We start from the raw sequence: 24,748 nt of genomic DNA, 5'->3' as shown, positions 1-24,748 counted from the left end.
CTCCAAAAACGCTTTGTCACGAAGAGCAGCTGTTTGCCTTTGGGAAATAAAACTGATGTTAATTACGATCTTTAAATCATAGGAGCGGTTAAAAGTACTTGGATCCCTTCCTGTGAAGTACATTTAAACGCTAAATAAGACTTCTGTCTTTCCGAACAGTGATTTACTGTGTTATTTTATACCACTAGCTTCTTCAAAGGGAAAGGTTCAAGACAGCTCTGAGACACAAGTCAAGTCAGTCTTGGGCACATAATACATGTTTTAGATCCAGTTCTGATTAAGAATGACAGGTGCATTATCAAAGAATCTACTGATCAGTATGGAACAAAAATAGCATATAGAAAGGATGGTCAGTCATCTTTGATTCTGTGGGAAGACTGATGGTTTGATTTCACAGCTCTCGTTTAAATTTTACTTTTCCCCAAGAAATAAGACTGATTCTGTAAAATAGGATGTGTTTTTCTTAATGCTAAATTTATCTTTAAAGGAACTAAGTGTTCTTGATGATATTGATGATACCAGCCTTATGGACTGGTGTCTTTCTTTTTTTACGATATGTTGGATTGTTTTAAGTGCAAGTGCCTGAGACATTCATCACTTTGAAAATTTGACTAAAACTTGCTATGAAGATGTTGTTACTTTGGCATGGTCCGTTGCAAAAATAAATTTATTTTACTTTCTTTAGGTATTCTTAAAACTTTTCTGAATCAGAATTTGGGTTAATGGTCCTTTCAGAAAAGGGTTTTGTATGAGACCAAGATAATTCCTTGGATGTGTGAATTACCTTACAAAAGGTGCCTATGCTTGCATGTTGTATGGGTAAAGACTTTCTTTGGTTCCTTAAGATTATATTGTTTATCTTCACTCTAGGAAAACAGAAGAAGGTTCATACCACAGGTGGTCACACATTCATGCAAATATTCATCCACCGTGTTCAGGGGGGCAGAGTTTGGCCAGATTCTAATTAGTCTTCACCACGTTCCTTGACTTTCAAAACTTGGCCCATGTCTGGGAAGCTACCAAGGGGCCTTGTCCAACGAGTTACTAATAGTTGGGATGAAGTTGTTGAACACCAACTTATTTTTAAGCAGATGAGTAACTTCCTAGTGCTCCAGCTTGCAGGAACTGAAGGAAAACCTGAGGTAGTGTTAGATACGAGCTGTCTACAGATCTATCCCCTCCTTCACATGGAAGTGACTGACTGTGTGAGCAGTGAACACGAGCCTGAGCAGGTCGTGATCTGATACATTAGTCTAAGGCAACCCTCATCAGTTCTTCAAACAAATTTTTCTTGAATCAGAGTGAGATGCTGAGGGAAAGGCATGTATCCCCTTTTGCTGGCTTTACTGGGACACTGGTTTGTTGGTGGTAGATAAAACGGTATAGAAGGGTACAGTTACTCTACCTTTTTCAGAAGTTAAAAAGGCAAAGTTAGGGATAGCTTACTTCTGTGTATGGAGCAAGAGATCTCTTGGTATACTGTGCTATGTTTCAGAGTAATTGGTAGTGGTATGGAGATTGCATTTGTGCACAGCTATCTGCTATTTGGACTTGTCAGCCCAGGTTTAATGGCAGGTTTGCCCACTAATTTCTGTTAATCTGTGCTTGGTCTTGTCCACTGCTGCAGCTGAGTACAGTTCTGTGCTGTGTTTTCGCTAGGCACTACTGTCCTTTCATTCAGACATGAATAGCTTCTTCCACCACTGTTCATTGATTTCAGTTGTTAGACAAAGGAGTTATATCCTTTTTTTAATCCTCCTGGTGCCTGAAATCTGTAACTTGAAGCTCAGAAAGTGTGTGCTCCAGCATAATGCTTTATTCCTTCCTGGTTTATTGGAGGTTAGTGAAGCGTAATTCATGTCTGAAGTGCTTGGGACCATCAAGTTATGTAGAAATTGAAAATCTAAATATTTTGTTTTGGAATATTATAGATTTTATGTATATTTCAGCATCTGGACAACCTGAAAATGAACAAAGATATCTGTAAGAACTGCCTTTCTTATATTATTTAAATTAAATGCTGTAATTGAATGAAGTCTATGTAACAGAAATGTAGATATGAGTTCCAGAAGAGATCTGAATCTCAAATTTCAGATTGAGACATTCTGGTTTCAGAGAAGTTGATACAATTACTATTGAAGATGTATTTATCTGGGGGGGGAATACGTTCACAAATAATGTATTCCATAGAAACTACAACTTAACAAAAACCTCAGCTTAATTTTTCAGCCAGAAATAGCATTAAAAAGTTTGTTTTAATATTCTGAGGGGAAAATCCTGTTTCCGAGCGTGAATTTCAGGTGTTTTATTACTGAGTGACTAGAAAACTGTTCATGACCTTCAGACGCAATGACTTAAAAACTAGTGTTTGAGTTATATGTTGAATATATTGCACCAAAAGCATTAAGCTAGTTCATATATATATATATATATATATTACAAGCCTATTTTTACTCCTTATTTACACAATGTTGGAAACAGAGAAAGTATCTTGAATTGATATAAGGCTTCTGATTTCCACAGGGGATCTCATCCCAAGTAGAAGCGTGGCTGGCACAATGGACAGGGAATGAAGGAGGCCATTAGATGTGTGCCCTTTCCTACTTGGATCTAAATTGCATTTCTCTCTGAAATCCATCTGTCAGGTGTATAATGATGAGGAGGAGGATAAAGCTGATCATTGTGTTGTGTGATAGAAACTTCAATAGCGTCTACTTGACCAGGTTTGAGGCAGGTTAGAATTTGGATAGCTGTATCTATTAATAGGGATGTGTCTGACTGCCAGTAATGCCGTTTTCATTTTGTCAAAGTGCCTTCATCAAAGAACAAATCTGTGTAAAAGCGTATCTTGAGGCTACCTGTGGAACTGTTGAGAATACATTTCAGAAAGAGCTCAGCTGCAAGTGTCTGCTGATTCTGCAAGGCAAGGTGCACAGCCCGCCCCAGGGGCATGAATGCACAGGAGCAGAACAGGGTCCCTTGCTGATATTGAATACTTGTTTAGAATGCCTATCTGCAGTTCCAGTGGGATACTTGAAGGGATTTAATGTCTGAAATGAGTGTCCTTACCACTTCCTTCCACTCCTACCTTTTTTTCCCAGCTATGAAAGACATGTTTTCAAAAAGTATTTGCTTAGCAAAATCAGAGGCTTTTCTTACCAGGATTCTGAGACATAGGCACAATGCTTTGACCTTTATGTGTAAGAAAAAGAGGTACCAAGATGCCAGATGCTTTGAAGGAAGAGTGAGGACAAATCTGAAGACTGCTGACAGAGGAAAACTGATGTCCAGGATGGTGAACTATCTTATTAGCTTTCTGACGATTTGATGTACCTTAAGGCAACTGCCGAGCTGGCACAGTTCAAAGAAGAGTGTGCCAAGGGGCCAGATGCTACTGTTGCAAAAGGACTCCCAAAGCTGGCATCTCTGGGCTGTGAAAGTAATCCTACAAGGAGTAGCAGGGGGACAGTGTAGTGAGGTGAGTAGATGGGACATCAGTGTTGCACTAAAATCCTCTTAACCAATTAATGCAATTTGATTATCCCAACAGGTACAGGAGATTTAAGATACCCAGCTGTTCAGGTTCTGGCGCCTCACAGTAAGATGGCAGTAGTTTAAGAACCACCGTATACAAAAAAACAAGAGATGAGCAGCTGAATTATAATCAGTGCTTGCTTTCCACTAGCTGTGCTTTTTTGTTTAATGTCTTGAAGTTTATATCAGTAAGTTGGGGTTTTTTTATTGGTTTTGTTTTGTTTTTTAGCAGGAAACAGTTTAAGTATCTTATTTAAAGTCAAGTTTGTATCTTCTCATATATGAAAAATCCCATACCATCTTGATGCTACATTTATAAAGTAACTTAATTGTTTGAATACTATATTTTAATCATCCCAAAAAATTACTTTTGTGTGTATAATCAAGTTATAACTTGCATAGTTATATAGAAAATCGCTGCATTTTTAATGCACAGTGTACAGCTATTAAATAAAAATGTGCCTCTCCCTCACCATATGAAAATGTAACTCACTCTGCCCTCCAGTATAAACTGAGATATAACTCCTTTAAACATTTGCATGGATTTGATGCAAGGAAGATCAATCATATAGACTCTTTCCACATAATTACTCATAATGGTGATAGAAAAGAAAATAGCTCTTTCGTAATGTAGAGTGTCTTTGAAGATGTACAGCAACTTCAAAGAAATGCCATATGCACAAATACCTCTCTTTTCTTCCTTTCTCTGATGACTGGAGATACAGCACTACATTGTTCTGTCTGTCTGATGGCCTTTCAAAACTTAAATAATAGATATTTCCACAAAGTTGACATTTGGAACAAAGTGAAACAACCGATTTCTCCTCCACCATTAAGTGGAGCAGGGTTCCTTAAGATGTCAGTAAACATAGTACATCCTTTGAAGCATCCTGTTCTTGTTTTGTTTAGGTAAATGGCATTTATCTCAATAAATGGTAGTATGCGAGGTATTTGTGATACATGCATTGCAAGAGCAAACATTAAGGTTTGAATGTCGGGAGTAAAGAGTGAAGCTATTGCAGTAGGGAAGGGTATTTCCAGCAGTGGTTACTCTCCCTGTCCATTTGTCTGAATACTTTGTGTCTCTAGAGGAACCTTGATTTAGCAGAGGCACTGATTTATCTGGGAGACATTTCAGCTCCTTTATGCTGTGGTCATAGAAGAGGGACAGCAGCTTCTGTCAACTTCTAGTGAACCCTGGAAAGGCAGCCAGCTTTTTCCTTTCTCTACTTTGTCCGCACTGTGTTACCAGGTAGGAGTCTAGGCGTCAGGCTGCCTCTGGGGCAGCTGGTACAAGCAGGCCAGTATGGGCACCTTTAGCCTGTTGGTGTCGGGGAGGCAGACTGGCAGCCCTCTCCCCTCCACCCTTGGCTTTCAGAACCTGTGTATATACATGTGAACAAAAAATAGACATGCAGTGCTGTAGAGACAAAAGTGCTCAAATGGAAATAATGGCTTCGTATTATTTTTTTTTTTTAAAAACCTGATTGAATAGTAGATGTATTATCTCTTTAGGGAGAAATCAATGCCTGCACTATAAAATGCCTGTTCTTTGGCCAAAATGTCAGCTTCTCTTTCACTGAATGGGCTGTGTCTGAAGCACTCTGTTAAACGCTGCTCAGGGAGGATGCAATCCTCTTAGAAAGCAGGCATCCTGCTGGTCTCAAGTTTCAGCAGTGCACTCAGGAGCTTTTAGTTTGTACATGAAAAGCTTACTGGCAGCAGCTTCTGCGCAGGAGGACCAGGCATAATTGGATTTACTATCAAGTAGGAAGTAGGCAAGGTCTTTAGAAGGAGCTAAGAGGCTAATGTATAAGATAAAATATCACAAGATTTATGTGTATTTCTCTGTTTCCTTGCATAAATCCCTTTGTCCTTTTCTTGTAACTTGTGAGGCTTCATGCAGTGAGGGTGAGGGAGGGTGTAGAGGCAGGTGGTGGGATGGGATGGGCAGAGGATGTTCTGCACTGGGGCATGTGGTAAGAGAGACAGTGCAGGGCTCTTTCTGGATCTCAATAAGAAAGGCCCGATAACAAATAGCTTAATAAAATAGCTGGTTTAATAAGCTAAAACAAAATGAAGAATATAGATAGCAAGTAAATTGTACATCTCTTGAGATGCTGGGTACCCTGCATTTGTGCAGCATCAGATGGAGCCCGGATGGGTTTTCCCACGGTGCTGCGCAGATCCTGTCTGTGGAGAGGTTCCCTCTTTTTGGTCATTCAAGCTATTACATGATTTTCTTGTAAGAAATCAACTCTAGTAATCATTTCTACTGTCAAACAGAATGGAGGTTCCCATGAGAACTTCTTGCTGCACTTCTAGATAAATAGGAGGACAGGCAGGCAGCGTAATCGCCAGTAGGGAGTGGGAGCTGCCTGCAGGCTCCTGGGTTACTACAAGCTGGCTGGGTTTGTCCTGCAGCCAGGGATTTGTGCAACACAGCCTGAAGTCACGCTGGACAGGCAGCAGAGCCCTGAGCCTACTCGGGTTCACTGTTATGTGGATCACTGGCTCCTTCACGTATGATGGTCTCCTGGTCAGGATTAGTACGGGGGGCCTGCCCAAACCTGTGTTTTGGTAGCCATGGGGCCCTGCTATTAGGTACCTGCCCAAACATAGCACATGCTGCCTGCTCTGGATGCAACTGGTTGGAAAATGGTTGCTGCAGTTTAGGTTTGGCATGTAGGATCAGGGAGCAGAAGAGGACCCGTGGTACAACACTACATATCCACAACGCTGCAGATATCTAGATCCAGCTTGGTGTACGACATAAGTCATCATACATTTTGCAGAAGCAAGGGCTGACTTGCTGCATAGGTAGGGCGTTGTTGTTTAGAGTCAGCACGTGTCCCCTGCAGTACTGAAATTGCGGAGACTAAAAATGGTGCATTTCCTTTCCTTCAAAGATCTTCATCTTCCTTGTTAAGCCGTTTCCCTTCTCAAGGCTGCTGCATCATGTCCTGCTGCCTCTTCAGGCAAAACCCCTGCCCCTGCTAGATCCCTGCATCCAGCTTCTCTGTTTGGCTTTGAGCGGGCTGGAGGGACCGCTTCGGAGCATGGCCTCCTCCCTCCTGGCCTCTGGTTGTCCGCAGCTCTCGCTGTTGTAGTTTGCATGCAAAATCTGCTGTGTGCAGCGCAGTTATCTTAATTGTTTCTCTCTGTTCAGTGAATTGGCAGCTGGCAGGTAGCTTGCCTGCTCCTTTTTCTCTCATCTCTGCTATCTAAAGGATTTACATAAATATCCTAAGGCACTTTGCTGTTGAATATGCAAATATACTACATCAGGGATGCTGATTTGTGGAAATTAAAAGGCTATTTTAATTCCTAGGACTTGACAGTCCAGGATTAGACCATTAGCAGTCAGACCACTTCCTGCGTTTTCTCTGATGTCCTGCTGTTTCCTCCTTTGCATGTTTGTAAATCTGAATACAAAAACATACATGTACTGGTAGGTTTTTGCAATGTGTGAATAAAGATGTGTTTTGCGATCTTTGGCCTGTGGAAGTGTGTGTCCCCTCCATTTCTTTATGCTTTAAAGAACAAAAACCTCAGAACTTAAAACAGGAGCCTCTTATTGATTTTCTTACTCCTTTTCTTTCTTTTGGAGTGCCTGATGCATGCAGCGGTGCTGTTTAATGCTTCTTAAAAGTAAAAAGTTTGCAAAGGTAACTGAGTACAAACCTACAGCTGGACTGGCTGATTTACAATCTAACACGGTAGTCAGATAATCCAGAAACACAAAAACCCACTTGAAATTTAGACACTTCAAGACTGAAACTCCTGGTACCAGAACAGCAGGGGAAAAGAGAGTAGATGAAGTCAGGAAAGGGAATATTGAGGGTCCTGGGCTTTAAGCAGCTGTAATAAACCATTTAGTGTAGGTTTATGTGGAGTACCTTTTCTTTAAAAAAGCACAGCTTTAGCACACTAAAAACATTGCTGTATTTTTTTTATCTGTAAACTACGTGCATCTTGCTTCTGAATTATGAAAATAAAGTTTTGTAGGACTTGCCTGTTTTAGTAGCTTACCTGAAAATATTTCAGTAAACAGTTAAAATTCAGGCCATCTAAACGGATTAAAGATCACTGAGTTACCCACCAAATCATTTAATCTTTGAAACTTCACTCTTTGATGAAAACCAAAACACATGCAAAGGACTGTCTTTGGCAGATACAGTAAAACAATTCTTTCTCTTCAGTAGACACGTCTAAAGAACTGGAATTGAACACATTTTAAAAATGGGAAAAATCAGCTTCTGGCTATTAAAATCCGTGTAAATATGTAATTTGGTAAAGTCCATAGAACTGTAATGCATTTTTTTCCTGATCATTGCCCCTAGTAGCATCGTGTACTCTGTACTGCACAGCAAGTTCAACAGAAAGTAAACATCATGGTTCCAGACTTTGATTTTTGAAATATTTATTTGGTCGATTTTTCCACGTTTTGCTGAATGAACTAATGACTTTGCATCACTTGCCATTCACTTTCTTTCTGATGATTCTCTGCTGTTGATGGAGAAGTGGAAGGGTTCTATATTGTGCATTTCATTCTGCTCCTACAAGGCTATGCACCATGCCTTCAAAAGAAGCGATAAAATGATGAAGTTAGGCTGGTTTGTGATTTCTCTATCATTAATATCAAATCTCTGCACTCATGGGTTGCTAACTGGTGTGAATATGACGTGGAGCAGGCATAAGCATGCAATCATATTTCTGCTAAATTAAGTGTTCAGTGCAACATCTGTGTGTCTACTTTCCCATTACCCGCCTGCTGCTTTCTGAGGTGCCGTCTCTGTTGCACGGTGGGAACGTTTGAAGGCAGCTCTCATGGGAGACTGGCTTTGTTTGTGAAGCCTGTTGCTACTCTGAAAAAGGGTTTGAAAAAAGTGTTGTTCAATTACTTGTATAACTTTTGAATAGCAGCCCTGCAAAAACATCAGGCCAGTCTTACATCTGTACTTTCAAGATGCCATTTTGCCAGCAGTGGTGATGTGGATCAAAGCAGTAATAGTGGGTCCTATAAGTACTACTTCAGCTGATTGCAGAATTGCTGGACTGGAAGCGATCTTTCCTCCTTAGTATGGCCCTCTCGCAGAGGGATGGGTGGCAAACAGAGTTTGAACGTGTTCAGCTGCTTCTGTGGCTGGCAGTTTTCCCCCGTGGTGAGAGCGGAAAGGCTCTGGCCCCTGCCCCCCTCAGTGCCCTCCCTGCAGGAGGGCAGGGGTGGGCGGCAGAGGCCTGGGCTGCTTGGTGGGCTGGTGCCAGTGGAAGAGCTTCATGGCGAGAGAGGCAATGTTAACTCGTGGGATTTCTTTCAAGTTGCAAGTTACCAAGATGCCAGGGATCTTCTTTCTGGAGAAGACAACAAGAACCTGTGGCTGCTCAGCCTTTTGGCAGAAGTGGTCGCTGGAGTTGTTTGGACAGTGGCAGGCTGATGCCTCTTTCACTGCCAACCATTTTGAAGTTAGAAATATCATAGCAAAGCAAGTAGGAAGGTCTGCCTTATGTGGTGTTCAGGAGAAGCTGACCCATACAAAATCCTAGCAGGTTTTATTCAGATGGCCTTGCCCTGCCTTGTTGTGGCTATCATGAGGTTCAAGGGATGTACATCCTTATCCTCTAGCTTGTTCAGTTTTGAATGAACAGGAGGAGTTGGTCCTGTTCTCCTTATCTCCCAACAGCCAATATGAAAATTTAGAAGTCTCAAGTCTGCTGAGCAGCTGCTGCTGGTGGATATGGGTCATAGAAATGTGATCACTACATCTTCTGCAAATCTTGACACTCTCAAAGGGATGTGGGATGCACAGTTTTGTTTTGTTTTTTCTAGTGGAGAGTGTGAAAAGGCAGTGATAGAATGGTGTAGATGTGCATGAGCTGACAATGGTCAGGTACATGGAGTTTATGTTAAAGAGATTATTGAGTCCTCCTGCAAGAAAGTAAGTTCTCAAGCATGAGTAGTCTATCAGTTTTACATACAGGGATGTGTGTGTGTGTAGAGCAAAGCAGCTGAAAAAAATTTGTTTTCATCTGACAGTGAGCTAGGCAAAGATCTCAGCCTTTCTCTTTGTACGTTGCATCTGCAAGTCTGTGATGCTTCCTTGACTTTCATTATTAAATCTGCAGCATTTTAAGTGTTAGACTACTATAGATCCTAAGGGGTTACTTTTTATAGTAGAATTCTGGAAAACTTAGTATACAATAAAATGACTATAAATCACTGCCCAAATAACCAGGCATAATAAAATTAACAAACTAGCAGTGGTGGATACAGATGTATTTGCAAGACATCTTCTGTTCCAAGATTTTTATTTCATTATTTGACTGCAGCATGCTACCTGTGCCGTTGGGGATGGTAACTTCTGTAGTGTGATGATAAACAAGACTCATTGACCAAAGAGAGGTCCCCTTGACATTGCTATGGTGAACGTACTTCATCACAGTCTTGTTAAGGCTGTCAAATAGCTTAGCTTATATGAAGCGTGAATGAAGTGCTGGAAAGATTAATTTTGTCAGGTATGCTTATGACAACGGTAGCTAACATCTCAGAAGGGATAGTTTACAAGCACTTGCACAATTAGCCCAATTGTTTTGTTTCATAATTAATTACGTTTATTCATGGATGAAGCTGTGACTTCTGTCTGGAACTAGAAAGTTAATCTCTGATAGCCATTGTGAAAAACAAAATTACTCTTCTAGAACCACCATCGTTTCCTGTGAAGAAGGTAACCTTAAGTCTTTAGAGTCCTGATGATATTGTGGATGCATATGTTTATAATATACGTGACCATAGAGTTCTTGGTTTTTCTTTTTAAGTTAAACTTCAGAGTACTACACTTTACAGCGCATGTGTTTTACAATACTTTCAAGACAAGAATAGGAGGACAGAGTTGAGTCCACTGACTGAGTTCTCTGTGTGTGTTTGTTAATTAATAAGACAGGTATTTTTGTGTTATGGAAAAAGACTTTTGATTTTACTAGTCAAGACTATTCATCTTGAATTTGGTAGAATTGGATTTTGGTGATGGGTAGCTGGGAAGAGCATATGCATATATAACAGTTTTCTTTATAGAGTTCAGAATCTTTCTAATAATGATCAGTAAATTCACTTCATTACTATTAATATTAATTGCATGGATGTGTGCATTAAGTGACCTTGAGAATACATTGGCATACTAGTAGTGCCTCTGGCATGTTACATACTAATCTGAATCTGAATTCTCTCAGTGCCAGGAGGCACACAAGGCACGAACATCGTTCTTCCACTTCGATCGGTCTGCGGCTGCGTGCTCTGGAGTCCCAAGGGCCACAGCGCAGTCTTCTGTTGTTTTTTTTCCTCAAGACATGACCGATCCAGTTCCATCTCCTCCTCCTCACTTCATTACTGATTTTCTCCATCTCCGAGTTGATGCTCGTCGTTTCTGCAACTTTTTATTTTTTTTCCAGGAGGAGGTAGTTGGCCTCCTGCCCAACCCCCATGGCTTGGAGGCCCAGTGGTTTTTCTGTCAGGGTGGCCTTCCCTTAGGCTGCGTTGGTTCGCGGCACCTTCTTCAATTTTATCCGGTGCACCCTCCAGAGAGGGATCCCCTATCCACCACCCAGGGGACGCGCCTTCTAGCCGTGCAGCCCCAGCCGAAGGTGTTACATACTAAAACACAGGGAAATAACTGATCAGTTTATTCTTTTCTAACACTATCTGTCTCTTATTCAAAACCTTTTAAATAGTTTAAGTTAAAATTAAGTGGTGCTAAGAATAGTTCAAGCTGTAACTTCTCAGATTTAAATTTTCTTTGTGGTTTTGTTGTTTGATGAGTCTTGTAGGTTTTACAGAACCATCATTTCTAAAGTTCTTTCTATAGGCAACTTTCCACTTCTGTTCATGGCTCAGCTTTGCCTCTGTACGCTTTCTGCTGCATCTTGCAAGGGGTTCCTTTTAAATCTCCCATCTACTTTGTCAGCTTTAGGAAGTGAATCAGGGTCCTCAATGGATGATAAACTGCCTATGGTGAGCTGCATCCATTCCTGAACCAAGAAATAATCAGCATATTTGATAACTCTTCTTTCTAGTCTGGTGTGAGATGCAAAATTTCTCTAATCACTTCTTCGAGCTTTTGCGTAATATGGAGGCAAAATATATCTAAGATGATGATCAAACCTTGCATTCAGAGTGAAACTTGCATTTTGTTACAGTTACATATGAACAGCCCTTAATTTCTGGTGGAATTCATAAACTTTACAAAAACAGTCTGTAGACAATTGTAAATTCAGCATCTTGGAAAGCATGCATATGGAAGTCAGGTAAAATGTGTGGTATGATGTTAGCTATTGAAAATTAACAATGCACCTGCTAAAGGTAACCCCATTTGACAAAATAATTGCCTTCTGCATTTGACTTACTGAAGCTTTACTGTTTAAAAACCCCATTTATTCTGTTACACCATTCATGTACAGAGATCCCAGATGCTGTCATCTAAGAAGGAATAGGTAACGACTATTGTTCATTAATAATAAAGTGATTCATTGAGAATAAAAAGATAATTAAGGGGTTTATAGTTAAGTGACTAGAGATATAAAGTGAAAGATAAAAATAAGGCTTTTTTAGCTTATTAAAAATTTGCATTGAATATGACAAGGATAAAATCCACAGAAAATAGTATGTGTTAAACAAAAAAAATGAGACAGTGAACATAGGAACATCTTGGATGTAATTAAGTCCTAAATAAAGCTGTTTAATATTTATTCCAGATTTTTTAAAATCCTTACCTAAAAGCTAAGATACTCTTTTTCCTTCCTATTAATCTCCACACACGATGAAAAATCCCAACCTGGTGTGATGTTTTGCTCCCTTTCCCCTGCCAAAAATCTTAGCAAAACTTGAGGGTTACAGATTTCCTTGAGGCGGTACTTGGGTCTGGTTCACCTACTTGAAGAATAGATTCTGACTTGAGTCATCGTCAGCCTTGGTGCCCACTTGCTGGCTGCACGCTGATAGCCCTCGGCCTGTGGAGTTGTAAGGTTGGCTTTCATAGGGACATGTCTTGAAGGTGCAGGAACAACCAACATTCACTCTGTTTTCAGCTCTGTTTTCTAAAATCCTCTGTTCTCCCCCTGAAGTTAAGGTGATCAAACACCATCACCTTGTTGTCATCTTTTCCTCTCTTCTTCCTTTTTCACGGGACTTCTCTCTTCCTACCTATTTATAGATACCATACTTCGGTTCTTTTCGAGATTGAAGAGTCAAACATTTTTTAATACAGTTATTTCATTTACTCTTCTCAAAAGTGCAATACATTGCTGTTGCTATTACCCAATGTGTTTTAGAAGACTCCTGCACAATACTGCTGTGCTCTGAACTCAACGAAACAGTATCAAAATATAGCAGGATGTTATTAGTAATAAAAATTCAGATTGTTCAGGCACAGAATCCTTTTAATATGTTTCAGGGCTCAAGACATGATATGTATGCATTGTTGATGATGTGCCCACTGCTCCTGGGTGGCAGGCAGAAGTGGTTCCCAAGTGTTTGATGGGAGCTGCGGGAACGAGCGTTCCCATGCAGTAGTTGAGCGAGATCAAGACCTGCCCCTTTGGTTCAGCTGAGTGACCACACAGGTGATTGATTGCTGCTGATTTAAATGGTAGGAGTGAGACCCCAGGGCCGGTCCTGATTTGGCACAGCCTGAAACATGAAGTTGGTGGTTGTGTATGAGGCACGTGAAGGAGCGCGTGCGAGGGAGGAAGGTGTGCAACTGGGCCATTGTGTGCCGGGGATGCTGAGGAGATGATGCTGTGCCGCAGCAGCGTTATGGAAGGCGTGAAGGAAAACTGCTGTATGCGTTCATCAGCTGTCAGAAGGTTGTGACCCGTGATAGTTTGCCTGTGGTGCCTAGAGTGACAGTGACTGTGGTGTGGCTTATAGCTTGCCCAGGGTAAGCCTGGGATCCTCTGGCCTGCTGCCATCCTTAACTTGGGAAAAAAAAATGGTACAGGAAAAAGGGCTCCTTCCATCTTCGTTTGGTGGAGGTTGGTTGACTGGCTTGTTTCTCCATGTTGCTACTTTCTGTAAGGGAAGAATTGTAGCAATTATTTAGGTTGATGATCAAATTCATTAAAATCAAAGAGATTTTTATCACTAACCTCAGTGTAGCCAGGTAACTGCATTATCCCTTGCTCTGGGGACTCTGCTAACGGCTCCCTGTGTAACAGGGGACAAGCCCTCATTTTTCAAAGAGAAGATTGTTAGGTATCATCTCTTGTTAGTGTGGAACCTGAACAATTCGTCCTGTGCTGACAGGCTTACGAACTGCTTACAACCATCTATCAAATCAGTTAAATTGCTTAAATCTTCTGTGTGCAGTGCTTCTTGACCAGAGCAATGGTCAATAATAATGCACAAGGGAGATAATTTTCAGCAGCATTAGGTGGGAACACCTACATAAAATAAATGTCTCTTAATGCAAAGATCTTGCGATAAGTTAGACAGCAGCAGTGTTGACACAGGTGTGAAGATGAATGTAGAGGAATGGATTAGTTCTAATTACCTCTAATGAAGTTCAGAATTTTTTGGCACGTTCCATTCCAGAGTAATTTTTTTATTACAAAGTTAATTTTTTCTGCCTCTTCCACTGCTCGTGAAAAGAAGGAATGTTAGTATCTCTTTATATTGTTTTACAGACCACTTTCTGATTCTGAACAGATCAACTTTTTAAAGAAAACAAGACTATATATTCAGCAGCAGAAGTACAATGAAGCGGTAAGTCTGTTTTTGCTATATGCCTTCTAGAAACTTTTTACAGGAGCTTCTATTATATGTAAATATTTAGATTTGTTTAACTTGAAATGAAACTGGGAAATAAAACTTTTTTCCTTCCTCACTTTTTACACAAATAAAATCCCACTGTAAGTCTCCAAAATTTTGCATTTTGACATCAGTTCTAATGAACAATACTGACTTGCTGTATTTTTTCTCATACTTCTTAAACCGTTTGTTACCATTCCATAATATATTAACACACAGTGTATGTTTTTATTTTCCACTGTAAAAAAGGGTGAATTGAGAGAGAAACTGAGGAATGTAGTTCATGTCCACACTTCTTAGGCTGCTAGTTGCATGAAAAAAAAGCATGATGTCTTGCTCCATCATAGATCCTGCTTTGTTTTGTTCTTTTATCTGAACCAGCTGCTCTTGTTTTTAATTTCACATTTCAGTTTGTCAGAGACTGAGAGCCATATGTGGAGTCATTCTGTGCTTCCCAGTTCTGACATTACTTTCCTAAGCGTTTGCTACCACTCACTGTGTGACAGGGTACTTGATGGGTGCAGTTCACCAGTGCCTGTATTCTGACATTCACAGAAATAATTTGTAGACCTAAATGATACAAAGAAGTCTTTCATTTTAAGAGATTTAGTTTGGTCATCGACTTTTGTGTTAAAAAATACATGAAAAAGTTGAATATGTAAGATTACATTTAACCTGCCATATGCATGGAAGAGTAATTCCATTACGTGTTAGGGTTCAGCTCTTCTTTTTTCCTAATATGTTTCTCAGGGTAATAAATTACTATTTTATGCACGGGACAGCTAAATCTATTTTATACCTCGTGCCTTTTTATTCACCTCGTTGTAAATTGGAAATAGCTCAGTTTTAAATCAATGGCTATATTTTGCTGTGGGAGCAGGTTTTCTGTTTGGTTTCCTAATACTACTACTTGGCTGTCACACATTTGCTTATAGGAGACATTTTATACATTTCCGCAGTAGAACGTGCGAGTTTGTGTTGTTGGTTATATATAAATTTTACCCCTTGTTCACTTGAGTGCCCCATGTGTTGAAGTTCACTCTTGATCACTAACACATCAGGCTTGTACCTGTGCCCTGGTTATCCTCAGCTTCCTATATCACAATGCCGAAAGGTCGGTGCGTTATCAGCTGCTGGGGTATAGATGATTCTTTGCCGCCTCAACTCTACAGCTCTTTGCATTGCAAATATGCATTCGTAATTGTATCCTCAGGAATGACGTGATTTTGTGTGAGTTTGCCCATTGGCAGACTTGCGATCTCTTCAGTAGTTGACATACCTTTTTCTGTTGATTGTTGCTGTTAAGTCCCAACTGGATACCTGGACATATAAAGAAACATGGTCATGTACGCTCTTCCTCACAGATCTTTTAATCACCAGATAATCCTCTGTGACCACAGATTACACAGCTGAGCTTCCCATCTTTGGGTGAATCACAGGGGTCAGCACAGCTCCATGTAAGGAGTGACACAGTGGGAAAAACCACTGTTTTTATCATGGTGTTTCCCCAGTGGAGGTACTGAGTAAGGGGACCTGCGATTAGGCTGGGTACAACCCTTCTTGTGTCCAAATGATTTGGATCCTGAGAGCCCCAAGCAGCTGCTTTGAGAATGAAACCAGGCTCCAGTTCAGTCTCTGAATTCACCTCTGGTGCTTAGGCAAAGTGCTGGGGGTATCAGGTACTACTGAAGTGGAGGACATCAAACCCCAGGAAAGGGGTATTTCAGACTGTGGAGAAGTGACCATGTTTCAGCTACATCCATAATCTTCCTCCTATGTAAATGTTGTGCCTTCAGAAGCACGTGACTGGTTTTCTTTGGGGGTCACTTATAGTGGAATATCTATATGGTCAAATGCTCATGGGAACAACAGGTGGCATGCTTGGTGTAGTAGGTGGGGTTCAAGGTGTGCTATCTGCGTAGCTTTCACCGTCTGACCGCTGTCGTGGCCAGGGGGGATGGCAAAGGAGCCAAATGATGGTTGACTTTATGTCCAACAGGAGTCCAAAGCAGTGTGTACTCCAGCAGTTGGTGCTGGCCAAAACACTATACCAAAACGCAGAGAGGACACGCGTGCCAAGAGTGGCGGAGCTGCTTGAGCTCCGCTTGCTGTCAGTTAGGTCAATTTGTGGAATGGAGCTTACACTATTCTAAACTGTTGCTTATATGTTTTGTCTGCCTCTAGGTATCTCTTTGCAAAACGCTGATTAACCTTGCTTTGGAAGGCTTGTCTTATTACCATACTTATGACAGATTATTCCTGGGTCTAAGTATTGCAGTGGGTTTTGTGGGCTGGACGACTTACGTGATTTTGGTGATTATCAAGACCCATACCAATTTGACCAAGACTGTCCAGACTAACAATAAGGTAGGTCGGAAACATGCAGTGACTTTTTTCTATCAGTTCTCAGCATTATGTGTATGCTCAGTCTCTGTGCGAGAGACCAAGTTGCACACCTTCCGCTTCTTTTGACTACGTGTGGAAACTGGCAAGCTGTGGAGTTTTCTAGCTACTATAATCCTGTGTAGTGTTACTGTTTGGTCCATTTATTAGGATCGGTATTCCTAAGCCGTGGAAGTCTGAGTATGCAATACTGTACTTTCTCAGTTTCTTCCTTCCTACAGCTGTGCATTTTACTAGATGCTAATGCAAGTGTAAGCAAACGTAGTGATTTAAAACTATTAGAGGGTCTGTCTTTAACCAGAAGTCAATTTTCAGCATTAATTGTAGTAAAATCAGCACTCTGTTGTAATAATATTTGCTTGGAAGAATACAGACTTCAGAGTTCCATTTTGATTTTTATTCTTTACTGTACAGCCAAAAAAAATTAGCATGTAAATTATTCTATTCCTGTCCTCTTTGGCAATGTGAAATCAGTTTTCAGAAGCTGTGCAGTCCAATCATGGTGCTTTTAAAATGTATAACCTGTTTTAATAGAAAGGTGAACTGTGGTTTCACAGATTGGCTTGCTCTCTTGCTCTTTGTGATTTGCAAGGGTGCAGCAGAAGACATCAAAGATGAAGGGAGCTCTTTTTGACAAGATTATTATCGTTTGATTTTTCACAAAGTACAAAATCCTAAGAAATTCATTTACTTTCAGTCATTCGTCAGGAAAAGAGATACTTCAAAAAGGTGAACAGGCAAAAAGTTAGCATTTCATTAGACAAGAATTAAAGCCTTGGGGTGGGGGGGAAATCTCCCAAACTTCAAGAATTTGTTTCAGAATAAAAGGAATTGTTTAATTTGGTAATGTAAATGAGAATGAGCATGAGCACTCACTTAGCATCTTTACTGCCTTCAATATATTACTCTGAGAAAATTCCTATCATGCTGTCTTGAGGTTTTTACTACTGGCTGAAATGAGATAGTCTTGGCCTTTAATGAAAATGATCAAACAAAATTGAAATGGAAAATATTCATAAGTGCTGTACTGCATGATTTAGGTTTTCTTTCATCAAATAACTGAGAAGAAATAATCCAAGATGCATGTTATGTTAGATATGAACAAAATAATTACAATAAATAGACTGAATATTGGGTATATTAATAACTACATTAAGCAAAAACTTCACATTTTTAGTTGACATAAGATTTTCATTTAGTATATTGATTTTACTTGTTGAAGACAAATTTTATGCTAGTGACACTGGTAGAAGAAAATTAGATTTCTTGAGTTCTTTGTCTATAGAATTTTTCATTCCCCAGTTTTAGTAAGAGGCCCTTTTCTGTAGAAACCTTTTTTAGTGTTCCTAAATACTTTGGGAGTCACAGTGTGGGGCTACTGCTTCATGTATGGAAGTTATTTGGTTTATAGCTAATATTGGAGCTACTTAAAGAATTTTGCTGAGAAACTAATCTACCATTGACAAATAGTCTTCTGCAAAGCACAGCCTTGTAAAATCTGAAAGGAGCCTCTGAATAATGAAACTACATATCCTATATATATATATCATCTTTAACAGTTTTTGGCTTCTTACGCTCCATATGAAAAAACTTCTTTTCTTTTAGAGTAGTGGGTTGTTTTGCTTAGCAAGAAGCCTAGCCTTTTAATCTGTTTTTAAACATCCACAAGAAAATGCAAATCTGGTTTCCATTTTCAATGCATGACCAACTATATTGGACTCTATAATATTTATGTCTCTATATGGAATAAAATGTTGATTGTGTGTGTTTAATCATTCAGTGATAAATTACATTGTGTGCGTATCATATCTATACGTATTCATTCTGTCTATATGTCAGCAAATGCAAAATTTAAAACTACTAAATTGCATTAGGTCAGCTTTATATATGACTCTTTTTCTTACTTTAATGGCATATCTTAGCAGAAATTCTATCTTAAAAATCATCTAGAACTGGCATTTGCTGTCAGTTTAGATTGAGGCAGTTGTATGTCAGTTACGGGGGGCAGAAAAAATGCTAATGCATCTACGTGAACTGCTAACTGAATGTCGTCTTCTCAGCATATTTAACATAGTCGCGTATCTGTCTGCATAACTCATTCAAAAAAACTGGCATTTGTGTAGAAGAAAACAGTGTCTTCAGTCATTGCCTACACAATACACTAAAGACTGCTCAGTCACTAAAGCTGCCTTTGCTATGTCAAGTTGCAATACATAAAGATAAAATTGTTTATCTAAAACTTGTACATAATCTTCCCTTACCACTAATTCTTCTGATATCTGAATGTCCCTAAATAAGGAAGAGTAGTTCAATGGCCAGGTAAAAGGCAGAGGCAGGGTGATTGTTTAAATGCTCCTCTTTGCACAAACAAGAGATTGCTGCTACCCGATGATTAAGGACTAGCCTACCTGTCTGCGATTACCCATTTAAAAAATTTCCTTTCTCTCTTTGGTGTTCCTCCCTACACCTCTCTCAGTCCGAGAATGTGTTTCTTTGAGTACACGGTAAGGAGAATGTTCTGATCTCTTATCTTAATTTTTTTTTTTTTTTTTTTTTTTTAAAGAAAGGCCCAAAGCTGGCATTGTAGGTTAGGGTTAAATATAATAACAGGTCTAGCTATGCTAGGAACCTTTTAGTGCCCTGTGACTCTAGGCCTCTGTTGTATTTTGAAATTGTAGGTTCTTTGAGTAAGGCCGTCTCTCCTGTGGAAGGTTGGTCACAAGCCTCCTTCAGTAGCTGTCCCTAGATCCTGAAGGGTTGGATTTTTTTCCAGTAGGATTTAATGCTTTATATTTTAATTTAATTAGTTCTCTTACAAATGTCCCAAGCAGGAGGAGGAAGCATGTGCTGGTGGAATTTTCATTAAATGTTTTGACCGTAATGCTGTGAACTTGAACTCAAAAGGTTATGCTCCAGGTCTGTTTTTAGAATCTAAATTTAAGAGAGTTCTTTTTTCCAAGACCCTTAGCATCTCTGACTTCCAATGGATTTCAAGTATCCGTTGAACATAAATAACATTGCATGCATTGGGCTTCCAGATTTTACAGATGTGCCTTGCCTGTGCAGATTTTACTGCAGACCATATATAGAGACGTAATTAGAATGAGATCTTCATGTATCACTGTCGTTTTTTCTCATCTGGCTGGAAACAGCATCCAGAGTTGTATACATAGACACAAGGCAGCTTGAGTGGCTGTGTTAAAATAACATTTGCTTTACTGTGTAACTAACAAATGGAAAATAGTGTGTCGTTTAAAACATTTTATTGCTGTTTCAGGAATGTTTGTCCAACCATTTGTTTTTCAGGAATCTACTGTTCTCTTCTACGGTTTTGCCTTTGTTGGAATGATAATAGCTTTTTTCCTGTTGATTCAAACGTGTCCTTGGACATACTATGTGTACTGTCTCTTGCCAGTACCAGTATGGTATGCAGTTGTGAGAGAGTAAGTAAAGAATACATTTTACAAAGAATGTTTTATAAAACCAGGTCTGTGCTTCCTTTTTGTGGACAATTAAATTTTTCCCATAAGTTTGGGAGAAAGTTAGATATAAATTTATTAAACTTCCTGAAATGCTTCCTGAGCATTCCAGAGGACTCTGGTTTATTTTTTCACTTGACATATAGAGTAGTTTACAAACAGACTGATAGAGCTGCCAATTCTAGAAGATATGTTTTCTATTAGCAAAAATAAATTAATGTCTTTCCAAGTCAAAATGTTTTTAGCACTCTTGTAACTGTAGCAAAAGGGTGCTAAAATCCTGGGCAAATACCTGTAGCAGCTGACTTCTTTTGTAAATTGGGACAGGTTGTTTCTTTTCTTCAGTAATTTTGAAATAGTCTGATCCTGCGAAGTGTCAAGTATGCTGAACTCCAGCTGCTCTTGGAGTACCTGTGCTAGTCGTGTTGAGGATTGTGCTCTGATATTGAAACAAGCTTGTCTTGTTTGGGTCTCCTTTTACTCCAAATCCAAAAATACTTGTTCCCTTCTGATTTGTATTACTTACCTAATCTACTGGCAATTCTGTAGATACCAACTCAGTATTATTCAGAGAAAATGAGACCCAACTGCAGTTAGATAATGAGCTGCTTCATAAAACACTGGAAAAGCTACGTGGGGATTTTTTTCTCTCTCTAAAGCAGCCAGTCACAAGTGGTGTTCCCCAGGGATCAGTATTGGGGCCAGTTCTGTTTAATATCTTTATCAATGGTCTGGATGAGGGCATCGAGTGCACCCTCAGTAAGTTTGCAGGCAACACTGAGTTGGGCGGGAGTGTCGATCTGCTGGAAGGTGGGAAGGCCCTACAGAGGGACCTGGACAGGCTGGGTCGTTGGGCCGGGGCCAACTGTATGAGGTTCAACAAGGCTCAGTGCTGGGTCCTGCACTTGGGTCACAACAACCCCATGCAATGCTACAGGCTGGGGGAGGAGTGGCTGGAGAGCTGCCTGGCAGAAAAGGACCTGGGGCTGTTGGTTGACAGCTGCCTGACCATGAGCCAGCAGTGTGCCCAGGTGGCCAAGAGGGCCAATGGCATCCTGGCCGGTATCAAGAATAGTGTGGCCAGCAGGACCAGGGAGGTGATCGTGCCCCTGTACTTGGCACTGGTGAGGCCACACCTTGAGTACTGTGTTCAGTTTTGGGCCCCTCACTACAAGAAGGACATCGAGGTGCTGGAGCGTGTCCAAAGAAGGGCAACAAAGCTGGTGAAGGGTCTGGAGCACAAGGCTTGTGAGGAGCGGCTGAGGGAGCTGGGGTTGTTTAGCCTGGAGAAGAGGAGGCTGAGGGGAGACCTTATTGCTCTCTACAACTGCCTGCAAGGAGGTTGTAGCCAGGTGGGGGTCGGTCTCTTCTCCCTAGTAACAAGGGATAGGACGAGAGGAAATGCCCTCAAGCTGCGCAAGGGGAAGTTTAGGTTGGACATTAGGAAAAACTTCTTCACCGAAAGGGTGGTCAGGCGCTGGAACAGGCTGCCCAGTGAAGTGGCTGAGTCCCCATCCCTGGAGGTATTTAAAAGACGGGTAGATTGGTGCTTGAGGACATGGTTTAGTGGTGGACTTGGCAGTGCTGAGTTAACGGCTGGGTTTGATGATTTTAAAGGTCTATTCCAACCTAAATGATTCTATGATTCTGTGAAAGTGTCATCAGTTATGATGGACATTAAGCACAGCATAACCAAAAATGTTCATAAACTCAGACTCGATTTGGATAAAGAATAATCTGAAGCTTGTCCAAATACTGGCAAAGATGTGCCAGAAGTGGGAGGGGGAAAAAGCTGAAGGGTTTTATTGTAGATTTTATATCAAGTAAAAACAAGCAGAAGGAGCCTCAGGCCATCACCCGCTCTGTTTCTAAACAGCAGGCAGGATCAGCCATACCTGAAACATTTCTTGTGCTCTGACCCCTTCCCCACTCTTCAGAGGTAAAACCCTATATTATTTCTTTTTTTAAAAAATAATGACTATCTTGTTCCATCATTTTGAACAGACTTCCTGTTATTCAAGACCTTGCCACAAATCTCTTGTCACATCATATACATCAGTCTATAGGATTCCTCTTGGTTTGTGCGCTGGGAATTGAAATACTAGTAAGTATTTTATCCATATGTATCAACAGGGTATCTCATTGCTAGCATTCTACCTCTTTGAGGAATTGTAAGTTTTATTAATGTGCTTGGTTTTCAGTATTCTGTTGGATTTTTTTTTTTTTTTTTAATTAGGTCTTCAGCTTTTTCTACCGCTCAACACTTACTGTTGGTCTTCTTGTCTTTGCTGGCTGGCCAGTGATCACACAGCTGTGGGTTCAAGCAAAGGTACTGTATTGCTTTGCTTAAAAAGAGCATTTTAAACGGCTAATGGCTGATTGCATCTTAGGATGTTGGGACTGGTCTCTTTGGAATGCTTCTTTAGATTCTTGTTCAGTTATGCTCTTATTCTGATCTCTGTCATGAGCAGCATGTAGCAAGGCAAGGGAGTTTAATATGATCTGGATAGATCTCTTATAGGTATAAGATAAGTAATAAGACTGCTTAAGAATTTCAGGGTATCTATGAGTTAGCTATCAGTTTTCTGTTGTTAATGATAACTAAAAAATGCTTGCCTTAAAATCATATGAAATACACATGATTTATCTAATTGTCACAGTGACAAAAGCATTGAGATGCATGATTGGTAAAAGTGCCACCATTTAAGTAATAAGACAATTTATTGAAAAAAAAATTGATTATAACTGAAAAATGCTTGTCAGTTCATTATTGCCTGCAATCAGCTGGCAAGCTTCGTTCCGCAGAGGCAGCTTTCTGTACTGTTTTTCCCAGGAAAAAACTTCACTTCTGTAGATATGGGTGTGAAGTGGCACAACCTTTAATATAAGAGACATTTCTTCCATTAGTTTATTCTGACATCTTTTATTTCACGGGACACTTAAAACCTAGAGTTCTGGGGTAACATTAACATTTTAATTAAAAGTAAAAAAATTGGAGTCAAATTACTGAGTCTTGCTCTGCAAGAACTGTCAAGATGGTGGCTTGTATTTGTTTATTTACAATTTTTTAAATTGTATTTGAGTAATCAAGTAACTTGTCTTAAAGCTGGGTATACACAGAAGATGTTTTGTAGCACTGAAAATTTCCTTATAGGAACTTGAATCTAACTTGAAAACTTTTAAGTGATGTAACTCTTAATGTCTTTATTTAGAGTAAAATACCTGGGATAGGGATTTTTTTTTTTTTTTTTTTTTTTTCCCCTCCTAGCAAAGAGTTTAGAAAACAACTTAAGCGATTATGGTGGTTAAATCAAATGGCATTCAGATTCAAAGACTGGAAAATGTTACCATATTGCTAGAGAACAGGTGATTAGTTAGCTGCTATAAACTTCTGACGAGATTAGTTTTGTTCCTTTCTTCAATAAGGTTACACATCAGCTTTCTGGCGATTGCAATGTATGTGAAGGCCACACTTTGAGAAAGTGCTTTTAAGTATAAGCTTAGCTTTAATTCACATTGTCTTTGATAGGATTTTGACAGCTGTGTAATTGAGATTCTTTTCTGTATTAAATTGAAGTACTGTAATACCAATGACCCTGTGCCCTTTTTTCAGTTGATTTTACTTGTGATAGAGGCAGGGGTTTTTTGCCTGTGGGAGATGCTAGTAGCTGTTAGTAGTTTGCTGAAGTATTTTTTTCTGCTTAGACAATTGTCTGTCCACGTGACCTCCAAAAACATCCCATTTGTTTTTCTTCTTTTAGACAACAGCATTGATCTGGACTCTTCTGTGTGTGCTCCTGGCAATATTTCCTTTAATGCCTGTTGTAGGAAGAGAACCAAATGTTCCTCTCGTGTAAGAATCTCATTCCTTTAAACTTTTTGTTTCCCTCTTTGATATTCAAAATTTAGGCTGACTTTTGATATATGTGAGGAATTGTATTATTGAAAGCGGGCCGAGACAGGTATTGAAATTCAGAATTTAAATAACATGATTATAGAGACCTCAGTTATTCACTAATGTGAATGAGAATAGACTTTTAATTCTTTTACCACATCCATTTGCTCTTTGTGTTATTCTATAATTTCTTGTTGAGGGAAACATTTCTCACAGTACAAAAATTTTCAGATTTTACATGAAAATAAAGGTCACCATTAAAGGAGGAGCTTTACTGCAGTGCAGACATGGTAAATAGCACTGACATGTGAATAAGAACATTTATTCAAAAGCAATTTACTTTGACAGCATCTTTTTGAATTCCTCCATCTAATTTTGAATAATCTGTCTTTGAATAGCACTCTCTACTTAATGAGATGTTCAGGGAAATAGAACAAATAGGATAGGCAGAGCTCTCTTCTTCCTTGGTGTCTCCTTTGTCTCTTCTTTTTCCACCTCTGCTTCTCTGTTCTGCATTTTCCTTTCTGGTGATTTGCGTTTTTTCTAGTACGTCTTTGTCATGTGTCACTCTCCTCTTGTGAGCTGCTCTTTTATCATACAAGCATTCTCTCATATCTGGATGCAATCCAGGTGGTTGGC

The 24,748-nt window shown here is 39.8% G+C and overlaps 1 protein-coding gene across 7 annotated transcripts in view; it reads left to right on the top strand.

Moving 5' to 3' along the window:
• PIGN (phosphatidylinositol glycan anchor biosynthesis class N) overlaps nt 1-24,748 on the top strand; it is a 111,377-nt gene that overhangs the window by 51,427 nt on the left and 35,202 nt on the right. For all 7 annotated transcript variants that reach the window (XM_082320807.1, XM_082320806.1, XM_082320805.1 and 4 more), the window contains 6 exons: nt 14,209-14,287; nt 16,517-16,699; nt 20,042-20,178; nt 22,219-22,318; nt 22,451-22,543; nt 23,976-24,067. In XM_082320807.1, coding sequence (XP_082176933.1) covers nt 14,209-14,287; nt 16,517-16,699; nt 20,042-20,178; nt 22,219-22,318; nt 22,451-22,543; nt 23,976-24,067 — 684 coding nt within the window. The remainder of the gene's footprint in view (nt 1-14,208; nt 14,288-16,516; nt 16,700-20,041; nt 20,179-22,218; nt 22,319-22,450; nt 22,544-23,975; nt 24,068-24,748) is intronic.

Source organism: Platalea leucorodia (genome assembly GCF_965183815.1).
Source record: "Platalea leucorodia genome assembly, chromosome: 1".
NCBI lineage: Eukaryota > Metazoa > Chordata > Aves > Pelecaniformes > Threskiornithidae > Platalea > Platalea leucorodia.
This window is presented reverse-complemented; position numbering and strand designations above follow the sequence as displayed.